At 41.5% G+C, this 11891-nt stretch overlaps 1 protein-coding gene across 1 annotated transcript; it reads right to left on the reverse strand.

Moving 5' to 3' along the window:
* Positions 1 to 3: 3 nt before the first annotated feature.
* paxbp1 (PAX3 and PAX7 binding protein 1) lies at positions 4 to 11292 on the reverse strand. The gene is made up of 18 exons (XM_011483354.3): positions 10864 to 11292; positions 10582 to 10704; positions 9407 to 9616; positions 8973 to 9191; positions 8801 to 8904; positions 6810 to 7033; positions 6412 to 6601; positions 4871 to 4994; positions 4239 to 4341; positions 3355 to 3470; positions 3075 to 3274; positions 2848 to 2995; positions 2640 to 2761; positions 2476 to 2552; positions 2328 to 2394; positions 1106 to 1252; positions 778 to 932; positions 4 to 663 (listed from the first exon to the last, which is right to left on the reverse strand). Exons 1-18 carry the CDS (start codon positions 11165 to 11167, stop codon positions 543 to 545), a joined length of 2754 nt encoding a protein of 917 aa, XP_011481656.3. The 5' UTR covers positions 11168 to 11292; the 3' UTR covers positions 4 to 542.
* Between the last annotated feature and the right edge of the window lie 599 nt (positions 11293 to 11891).

An 11891-nucleotide genomic window follows, 5' to 3' on the forward strand; every position in this document is an offset into this window, starting at 1 on the left:
GCAAACCGTACAATTTTGCATTTTATTTTCAGGCAAAAAAAGCACTATTAAAACATAGCTTACAGAGGTGAAAACAAATATGGAAAGATTTCAGAGTATTTTCCAGCAGGGGATGGTGGCAGGCATAAAAAAAAACATCTACTGTTTGGCACAAATAGTAAAGTTTGCAAGCTTTCTTTTTTACAAATCCGATTTAGTTAATAAAGAGACAATTTAGAAATGGATGTGTTTAAAACATTTGTGTTTCATGAGGTCTAATTTCTTTTTAACAGCATTTTTAAAACATCACAGGGGCTTTGCATGAGCAGTCTTTAAGATGCCAGGACTTTCAGAAGATGATCCGTGCCAATTCACCTCACTGTACATTATTCACAATATGTACAATATTTCCACTTCAGGTTAAAGTACTGTTGTTTCATTTGAATGTACACCAACACAGTTGTCCAAGAATCCTCTTCAGGGGGGTCCCGGGCCTTTAACTGTGCGTAACGGAACAGAGGAGAGTGGAAACAAACACTTCACGTGTTTCGTCCCCCACTCATCTACGATTTGACCTCCATGAGTTGTTTGAGGTCTTTAATGCCTTGCTCTGCAGCCACAGCGACGATGTGGTCCAAAGCATTCACCAGCCTCAACATCTTCACGATGTCTCGGATTTGCTCCCTGTTGAAGACCATAAGAAGTTAAGATTAAGCTCCAATCAGATTATAAAGTGCTCAGAATATCTGCCTGGACGATGGAATCTTTTAGAGCTCATAAAACGGGAGATCTCCTTACTTAGAAGTGCGCCTCTCGATATCGGAGACCCCGATGTTGCTGCGGTGCAGACTGTTAGCCAGATGTGCGAGATAGCGACACAATGGCTCCAACTGAGGCAGCGTCTGCTGACCCTTCAGGCCTGAGAACCAGTGCACCGGCAAACACTCCACCACCTGATGGAAACACAAGACACTGTGACTTCTTCCACAGGTGACAAGTTAAAGAGTAACATGGTTTTATTTTAGACATTCATCTGTGAAAGGTAGAGCAGCACTTCATTGTCCTATTTGCAAGCAACTCACCAAGGAGAAAGCAGATAATTAAAAGCCACACCTCCGTCTCTTACCTTCTGGCACTTGTGAACATTTTCCTCCCCTACGTCTGTGGTTTGAAGCGCAGAGAGGATGTATCTGTTCAGAGTGCTGTCCAAAGCCAAGTCCATCAGGCAAGAAGTGGATAAGATGCCCTCCCACTGCAGGATGTTACCTAGCAGCTTTACACAGAACAAAACAAACAAATCAAACAGTGCTCAAGTAACACTAAATTGTGCATTAAAGTCTCACTCCGGTCATCTTTTGATGGCTTGTAAAAGCGTTTTCAGTGGTCATTCAAATATAATTATGCCGCGTTTAGCCTAAATGTACAACCCTGTGTTGTTTTCTAGGACATTGTTTCTGCAGAGCGGCAGGAGTTCATTACACACTCGCCTCTGAGGTGTGGGCAAAAGCAACCTTACCCCACTTCCTGTCACTCATAATTGAGCTGTGTGAATGTTCTTCTGCTAGCTTACAGCCCCTCACATTCCCAGCCTAACATTAGTGGTGGAACAAAAGTGGCGAGCAATATTGGAGTAATCCATCCGTGTAGTCAGGTGGATGCATCAGAATGGAGAAGAGCACGGAGTCTGTTCTTCATTTGCTCCTGATTCAAATACGCAGAAATGCAATTTTAAGCCTAATTTTTTGATTTACGGCCTCTATAACAACAAAGTTTCACAAGATCACATTAACACACACAAAAAAAAAATTTCCATCTTTAACAAATTCACCCATCCGTCCATTTTCTAAACCCGTTTTGTCTGGGTCACGGGGCTGCCAGAGCCTAACCCGGCCACTTGAGGGCGAAGGAAGGACACGGCCTGTACAGGTGGCCAGTTACAATCACACACCTATGCAGACTCACATTCACACCAAGGGACAATTTAGAGTCACCAATTAACCTATGAAGCATGTTTTTGGACTGTGGGAGGACGCCGGAGAAAACCCACGGATGCACAGGGAGAACATGCCAACTCTCCATAGAAAGGTCCCCCATCGGTGATCTGGTTCTGGCCCCCTAGCCGGGACTTGAACCGAGGGTCTTCTTGCTGTGAGGCAAGAGCGCTAACCACTGCACCACCGTGCAGCCATCTTTGACAAATGAACCAAGCAAATAAAACTATTCAAACGCATCAACTCCGGTCTATTCTTTAACTATCGTTTAGAAAAAGTTGTTGGTTTAACTGATCTGAATAAATGATCTCACAAAAAGAAAATGACTTTTCTCTTCGTCCCTTTTTTAGTACATACCTTCACACAGGACCAGAACTGCCGCTGGTAGAATAAGTAAGCACCACTGTTCTTGTTGTCCATCACACTAGACAAAAAACAAGAATAAATATGTAGATATGCAAGGAGTTCCTGAGATATCCAAGAGTTCTTATTGTAACCAACATACTTTTTGGGGTAGAGAGGAAGAAAAATATCTTCATCCAAAGTGCGTCTGGTACGCAAAACAATCATTTTTAGGAGTTCCTAAAGAGGAAAAAGCAAGGATCTTCTGATCTGAAGATTTTTGTAGAGAAAATGATCAAATTCAAAGGAGGAGAAAAGCAGTTTCACCTGCGTGTATCGATTGTCTCCGTGCAGCACGGTGGGATAGCCTTTCCTGAGCCGATGGATGAAGGCCACCAGCCTGGCTGTCTGGCTGCTCGACAGAGGGTCCCAAACTTGCTCTGCCAACACTGAAGCCCACAAATAAATGATTGCATGACACTGCGTGGTTGTAGCTGCACTTCTAGCGCTTTTTCTTGGCATGTGTGGTTTTTACCGGACAGTTTGGAAAGGATGACCTTCTCCACGATGGCAGGCAACAGTCCGATATCCCCGTCTTCTTTCTGCAACGTGCTGTGCTCATCAAAGCCATAGAACAGCAGCGACTCAAACCACAGCATGTACTCAAAGTTTGCACACGGGACCTGCAGAGATCAAATACATTTTTCATGTTTGAACTCATTTTTAAACAGAAAGTGCTTCTCTGACAACAAGCTCAGTTACCTCCAGAGGGTTCCAGGTAATGAGCTGCAAGCGGACCAAAGGGCTAAAGAGCCTGGGCAAACAGAGGGCGATGTAAGCGTCTCTGTAACATGTGGGATATTCTTTTCTCCACTCTTCAAATCGGTTTTTCATGCAGTCGAGGGAATGGAAGTCCTCCAGCACATCCTCAAAGATTTTCTTCGATTCCCATACGATGCGATCTGTGTGCGATCAAAGGTTTCATTTAGCAAACGGCTTGAAATTTTTGTGAGGGGTAAATATTTCAATATTTGCATCTCACCTTTCTCCATGTTGAAACTGGTGATGTCGGTGGAAGTCTCCTCGTCATCGGATGACAAGCCCTCCTTATGCTCCGCCCTTTTCCCATTCTGCTCTCTAGCTTGCCGGCGGCGTGTTCTGCAACCATAACAATAACAATGATGAGAATTTTTAAAACCTCGTGGATTAAGGTAGTGGTCCCCAACCCTCCAGGGTCACTTGGTACCAAGCTGCAGACAAAAAACAAGTAAAAATAATTATTCTTATTTGTAGAAAACACTAAATTTTATCCTTTTATTTTGTAGTATTTACCCGCAACAACTTTAAATTGGCGTCCCTCTGTTAGCATTTACTTAATGAAAAATCTATCAGTTCTACACAAAACCTCAAAAATGTAAACTGACTAAGATTTTGGAAAAAGAAAATTCAACAAAATAGAATTGCGGATTTGTTCAATTTTGTCAAGGGCACAATTTAAATAATTTTTCCACAGCAAAGAGAACTTCCTTTAAAAAAAAAAAAAGATTAATCTTTTTGCCTTGAAGGTGATCCGAGCCTGGGTTAAGTTGCTAAAATTCCGTTCTATGAAAGGCAGAGCACTGTTGCCTTTATTACATTTTTACAATTTCAGAAACTTCTAAAAATCAACAACTTTGTTTCATTGAATCTTTATCCTCTCTTAAAATACCTATTGACAGTTTCAAATTGTCTTTTTAAACTACATTCCATAAAGGAGCATTTTGTGACAAATTTGTCAGAAATCAGAAACTTTAAAAGAAAAGTGTAAAGACCAACTTTGGCCTCGTACCGACCGGTCCATGAAAATATTGTTCGACTTTAAACCGATCCGCGACCACTGGATGAAGGAAACTAACATTTTTGAGAAATTAAATAAAAGGTCCATACCTCCGAGCTTCTCTTTCCGCTATTCTCCTCTGACGGCTGTGCTCTTGGTAGGCAGCGCGGTCTCGACCGAATGAGTCTAGACTGGGAGCCATGACAGCTTTATCTGGAAGAGAGAGGAAGCACTTTAGAAAAAGCGCAGACAAGCCCACAATCCGTTAGCAACGCAGGTTTTTTTTTTTTTTTTTTTTACCATTTCAGCAAACAAAAACTTAAGAGTCAAAAATCCTAGAGGTCAAACAGCTAATTGAACTTAATACACAAAGTCTAAATGTGACCAACAGGACATCTTTCAAAACATGGAAACAATGCTGTGAATCTCTCAGTCACCTACCTGATCATAAGTGGAGAACTGTTACAAAGTGACTTTTAGCAAACCATTTTCCACAGCAGCTCATTACTTGAACTGCCTGACCAACGCTCAGTACACTGTGACACTGTTGCTCAATCTCTTATGTACCGACATGCTCACTCGCACAAATCCAGTCACTTCACCGTAATTATAGGCATGAGGGGGCTGTGATGGGGAGTAATGCAGCACAGGAATGTGACCATCACGCTCGCGCAGGCACACATACACACAGAACTAACGAGGCCGTTCAAATAAATCTTAAAAACCTTCAGGATGGACTGACTTGAAAGGCTTGCAAACTCCGCCGATTCATCTTTAATATCATCCTGTCTTCTCTGGACCAGTCGTGAGGCCCGTTGCCTTAGTAACTGGTGCATGGCAGCCTCCAGCTCCAGGACAGCAGGCACCTGAAAGATATGAGCTTTTTTGTGACCTCTAGCCCAACAAAAGGGGGGACTCCGAGGCACTGAGACGTCTTTACTGGAGGGAGAAAAGGAGCGGGACGGACAATACAACGCTGGGCGTAAAGCCATTCTGGTGGAAAACATTCATGAAATGAAGCTCCAACATTGCTTTCTTTTGAGGGTAAATTGTAGAAAATCCACAAGACGAAGTAGTTGAATGCTTTATAGGATAAAATGGACGATTTTTGTTGTCGTTTTACACAAAACTAACAAAACACAGCTTCAATGACATTTCATAATGTCCATTCATTGGTAATGCCAGGTAGCCATCTCCTCTTGAGGTTTATGATTAAAAAAAAAACTCTCATCTACAAATCCACTTAGGTATACATAAATTCACATCTTGTGAAGCAAATAGTTTAGCTTCACATCCTGTTGTATGAAAATAAAAAACGGCTCTTCATGTCTTAGATTCCACTGATCAGGAGTGAAGACAACGTGGTTCCGTTAAAAGTCTGATAGTAGATGAACAACAACTCAAGTGATATGTCACAAATGTTCTACTGTCTTGAAGAATCAAACCGGTCAGATTAGTAAAGCTGTGTGGAAAACCATTTATTTTGGCAGTTTATTGGATGATCTTTGACAGCAGGAACTTGAAACAATCTAAAACACAATTTTGAGGCTTTGTTACCAAAAGTGGATCTAAAGGGAGTAAAAACAGCCTTTCCACAACACACAGAACATTCTGATTTGAACCTCGCCATTGACACCTAAATATTAACACACTTATCATCTGATTGTTTTCGCGATCAATGCAAATCAGTTGAATCTGACGTGGAGAAGCGGTTTTTCATTTCCCCTGTGTGCAACACATTAACGTAAAGTGATGCACAGTGAGCGCAAAGCTACTTTCCTCCACAACAGAATTGGCTAGAATTGAATTAATTGCATAGACGGTTAAAACTTTTTTAGTGGTTTACAGAACATCAGTACTGCAGCTGAAGCTCCGATGTTAGAGCTATATTTAATGTCGAGTTTACTCCACTTTAGGGCAAAGCTTCTAATTTTCTCCCTACATTAATATTTCAAAATAAAAAGAACAATTTTTTAAAATTGCGGCAAGATTTGATTTAAACAGTTCAAATTTTCTTCACGATAATCACATATTTTCGATTTCTGTAACATAAAAATCCATCATAAATTGTAAAAGGTTCCATAAATGATGCTCGTCAGCATAGTGAAACTGTAGCTACTAGGACAGAAAGGTACTAGAATCGAATATCTTTTTTGTGGGGACATTAAACACAAGTTCATTCCACTGTTCCCCCTTTGAAAGTCAGAAAACATTTTTCAAATAAAAAAAAAAAGACACAAAACTGCAAACGGCTAATGAGACGCCACATAAATTCTCCCTTACCTTTTCATTGAAACACTCAAGCAAGTCTCCAACATACCCTCGCATTTCTTGCAAGAACTTATATTGCTCTGCATTGTTATTGGATGAGCCCTCCAGCTGCTGTATGACACTCTCAGAGGCAGCCAGGTCTTCTTTGATCTGTGTGTAGCGCTTGACGTTTGCGTTGTGGCCTGCATGCATGTGGCCGAGCCTACAGACAGGAAGACAGACATCAAAAGAGATATGGTGAAAAAGATGGGATGAAACACTAACGCACATCTCTTCAGTTTAATCTGCAGATGGTCAAATCTATGCATTTTATTGCCCCCATAGTAATAGCTTGTTTGCCTCTAGTCCTTTGGACACTGGGACAACGCTTTGCTGGGTTGGCAGAGGGCTGTTACGATCACTGGACCTACCTTTCCTGCAGGCGTTTCTTTACCAGATCAATGGGAATGGGTGTAAGTTCACATATAGGTCTCCCGTAGTGTACTGAGCCGTTGTTGGAGAGGCTAGGAAGCTTGGCGGTCTGTAGAGCCACAGTGCTGTAGGTGAAAGGCATGCTGTAGGAGGAGCCATAAGGCTGCGTCTCATAGCTGTTCTGGTAGTAAACCGTGGGTTCTTCTGGTTGGCTGCTCTGGACCTAATTTTGGCAGAAAAGGAAACACGTGAATATATACACATATATGTTGTTTTTAAATAGCTGTAAATTTGCCCGTCCACAAAATGTAATACCCAAATACATAGTAACTCTTTTCCACAAATGAAAGTTCTTAAACCGCCATAAGACTTTGTTACCGAAGCCGTCGAAGGCGACAGGAAATAAAACGCTATTTGAACTACCGCAACTCTTCAATTATTAGATTCTGAAACTGAAACCTAGACTGTAACGGTGTGTGTGTGTTTATCCTCTGCAGAGGCCTACTCCACCATGCTGCCTGACTACACCGCCTGCAGATGATTGCAGCTTCCTTCCTTCCTCCTATCACCAAGCTAGGCGGGAAGCATAGAAGCCTCAGCAGTCCGTGATCCAGGGGCAGCTGAATTCCCTGAGAGGGATCCTGCTGTCTGACATAGTCTTAGCTTCAGGATCCGTTGGAATTACATAAATTGTGTACACAGTTGAAAAGTTACAATAAAAGATCCAGTGTTAAACCCCCCTTACAATTCATAGTTTTTTCTACTGCAAAATCGTTCCCAGTAGTCTTTTAATTAGGATTTTTTCCCCCATTTTTAGGAAAAATCACAAGTTTACGAGGACATAGTTTCTGCAGAGCGGCAGGAGTTCATCAGAACTTTGCCTCTGAGTTGTGGGTGGGAAGTAGTCGTGCCCTAATGTCCAATCATGCCTTCATTTACACTCTTGCCCACTAGCTTACAGCCCCTAATAACCCCAACCTAACAATAGCGGCGCAACAAAAATAGAGAGCAACACTGGAGCTATCCAGCCGTACAGTTTTGTGCAAAGATTCCAGCTCAGACGGGAAAAACAAAGACGGATCTATTTGTCTGCACGTGGGTGCTCAGGGATAGAGCATAGCAGGGAGCTTGTGGTCTGCTGGTTGTAGTTGGTACGTGACAACAAGGTTTTTAAAAAGGCATTTTTTTCATCTGCCCCAGATTCACAACAATATGAATAAAGAAATACGCGGAAATACAATTTGAATCTTGATTTTCTTCAACTTCCTCCTCCATCACCAGAAAAATGAAACAACATGCTAAAAACACAAAAAAAACCCCACAATATTTGTTGGGGTAGTTTTTCTAAAGGGTTCCATTGAAGGAAATCAGGAAAAATGAAACATCAAATTATGATTATTTTTTTTTAGTTTATAACCACATTTTAACGATAACAGCCGTTTGTGATGTAGGATAGTCTAAAGGACCGACTGAGAATTGTTGTTGAAATTCCAGCCTTTGTCTGGAATCCTTTTGCCTATAAACAACAGACTGAGGCAGGCCAGACTGGAAAATAATCCCTCAATTTCAAGACTTCTCATTTGGCCATGGTACTTCCTGATCCCGGGGGGGGGGGGGGGTATTTCTGCTAATCCTCTGGATTTCACACAATAATAATTTCCTGTAGCTCCTCACTTCACCACCTTTGCTCAGACATTTTCCAACTTCTTAGCGATTCCTGCTTCAGTTTTCTGCTATGTGGTTTGGGTGGCAGTTCCATCACCGACTGTCTTTAGTTCACTCTGAAGTGAGCAGAGACCCAGATCTGAACTAGTTCTGAGGGGAACTTGCACACAGACTCTTAAAGCAAAACAAACCCTAGTGCAGGTCAAACCTGACAGACAAGAGATGTGTTTCACTTACGTTTTATTCTAAAGAAAAAAACAACAACTAACAAATAAAAAGCATAATAAAAAAAGCACAGTTTTTGTAAATATGTAGTGCTGCTTACCTGAGGTATACTAATTCCTTTTCTGATCTGCTCCTGCTCCCATCGGCTCACCTCCTCATCCTGACCTGCTGCATCCAGAGCTTCATCATCACTTCCCTCAATACCTGTAAAAGCACACACACGTTTAAAACTAAATCAGTGTAAGTGAGCAATCAAGACGAAAGCGCAATACCTATTTCTTCAGCTATCTTCTGCCTCTGGGTTTTGTTCTTGACTCCACTGAAACGGATCCTCTTCTCATCCTCGTCATCATCACTAGCATCCTGGTCTTCTTGATCCAAACGCTTCTGGGGCGTGTCCATCTGTACCAGAGGAGCTTCGCCCCCCAGTTCTCTTGCCAGCTGCCGGCGTTTCCTGGCAGCATGGATGAAAGCCGCATCTGGGATCTCGCCTGCAGGACAGACACCGTCTTTAGCTAAATATTTGTGCAGTTTTTGGGCAGAAACATTTCAGAAACAGAGGTTTAGATATGTGGTACGCTGTTTCTGTTGCAGTCATCTGAATATTTATGTGTACAGACATCACAAAAACAGGACAATTCTTCTTCTTCTTAGTGGGTTTTTACCACAATCCTTCCCCAAATGTTTCACTGTTGAATATTCCTACCTGGTTTCAAACTGCTGAGGGAGGAAAGCGTGTTAAACGTCCCTCCTGGATTGATGCTTTTGGGTATTTGACCACGTGTTGGAACACCCTGACTCCGCGCCTCTTCGTCCTGTTCATCGCTGTCGACCTCCATTTCTTCCTCTCCATGTTCACTGTTTTCCCTGCTGATAACTTCCTCTTTAATCGCAAACATAGGCTTAGATGGAGCACCTGAAAGAAAAATACATGTTTAGTTTATTTCAAGCATTGCTTAACACCACAAACAGATGACTCCCTGGAATAACATTTTCTTATATAAAAGTTTATTTTTAACCCAATTAAAGTCATACTTATGAAGTTGATACAATAATGTGGTAATATATTGTGTTGCTCATTATCAATAAAAGTTGTTTATTTTTGTATTGCTAAATTTATCACTGCGTTTAATATTATAATAATTGAAATAATTGTTTCATACATCATCAGAAAAATGACAAAAGAACATATTAAAAACACAATTTTCATCTTTAAACCGGTCCTAGTGTTGGTGACCAATGCAGCAACAACAGGCTTTACCTTACACTGCCTCCTGCTGGACACATACAGTACTGTTCCAATAGCAAACCAAGTAAAATCGATTTTAAACATCAACACCTGCATATCATTATTCTGTTTAAAACATTTTTGGAAATTACTGACAGCAACAATTATTTTTTGCAGGATCAAGTGCGAATTTGCCGGAAAGTTGAACAATGCAGTCCAGCAAAAACAAATTTTAACCTAATTATGCACGGCATTCAGTCTTCTTCCTCTTTCGGCTTCTCCCATCAGGGGTCGCCACAGCGAACAAGTCGCATGGTAAACTTGGCAATGTTTTACGCCGGATGCCCTTCCTGACGCAACCCTCTCAAACCGGGCTTGGAACCGGCACAGGGGTAGAGAAGGGAACAGGGAGCAGCCCGGAGTCGAACCCTGGTTTCACGGACGGAAGGCGCCGCAAACCAGCACGAGCTATGCACGGCATTCAGTCCAAATTGGAAATGTAAAATAGTTATACCTGTTTAAAACGAAGTATATAACAAATGCTATATTACATCTCAATTTACTATGTTGTGACAGATGAACACACGCAAGAAAAAATAAAAAGGAAAGGCAAAGTAAAAATGACATAAAACAACATTTTGATAGATGGGTACCTGTTTTGCTTTCCTGTTTCCCACTTCCACCTTTTTCCAGATCTTCTTTGTATTCTTTTTTCAGCTGTTTGACAATCTTCTTGCTGTGGTTTGGTTTCTTCACCCTGAACACCTCGGTAGCTTCTGTTGGAGTGACAAAGAAAATCTCAACCTAAGATAATGTCATGATTTTTACCAAACATAAAAACCACAAAAAAGTGCTTGGATATCGCTAAAATGAACAAACTTCCAATGTTTATGACGTAAAGAGAAGCTATCATAGCAGTCTTTGCTAGTAGTTACCTTCCTCCTCGTCGAAACTCAGCAGACTGACTTTAGCCGGTAGAGGCTGAACGGGCGTTTCTTTGCATTTCTTTTCCTTTTTGACACCTTTCGCGTTGTTAATGTTGGCCAAAAAGCCATTGCTGTGAACGTTGTCGGTGCCGCTCAGCGCTCCGGAACCGCCGCTGCTCTTTTCCATAAACGGGATTTCCACAGCAGGCCCAAACGACATGGGCACGAGCGCCTGTGGCTGGCTCTGCTCCTGCTCGTCCTCCTCGGAGTCGTTCCTCCTTCGAAAATTGGCTCTTTTCGCCCTTTTAAACATTGTGTCTAGTAGTCAAATCCAGCGCATACTCGGAAGGACTAAAACACCAACTTGCGCTCAGAATCGTCGAACACATAAGCCGCAAAGCAAGTCCGCCATTTTCTGTCGGAGACTTTCTTCTTCTCTTTCAGCTGAGAATTTTCTTCAAATTCTGCTCTTCTGCCCCCAATGGTCAAAATAGGGAAAGCAACATTTGGAATGGACCATTAGACCAGGAGCCTTATTTATAAACGTTGCGTACGCACAAAAGAAGGCGGACTTTTTTTCCTACCAAAAAAAAAAATCAGTTTCAAATTATTCAGCGCTCTTGGGAGCTACGTGATATTTGGACAAGATTAGGGTGTTTTCTTACTAGATTACTTACAAATATACGTTTGTCTAAAAAAAATTAATGTACTCAGCTCTCCACAGTGACATCTGTATCTAACGCTCTTTGTCTTTTTTTTATTAAGACTTTTAAGTCGTAAATTTACTAGGAAAAAACTCGTAAATTTACAACTTTTATCTCGAGAATTTACGATTTAAAATCTCGTACATTTACAAGAAAAAAGTCATCGATTATGTGGAGACTTTTCTGAAGTTTTTTTCCGGATAGGTTTAAAAAAACAATGAGATTCTGAACTTTTTGGCGACTCAAAATCAGATAATTTTCAGAGTAAACCGGTTTTCCGGGGTTCGGTGTCAGTAAAGCGGAGTTTCATATATATAATAAGGAGCTCAGAGA

Source organism: Oryzias latipes, chromosome 14 (genome assembly GCF_002234675.1).
Source record: "Oryzias latipes chromosome 14, ASM223467v1".
Taxonomy (NCBI): domain Eukaryota; kingdom Metazoa; phylum Chordata; class Actinopteri; order Beloniformes; family Adrianichthyidae; genus Oryzias; species Oryzias latipes.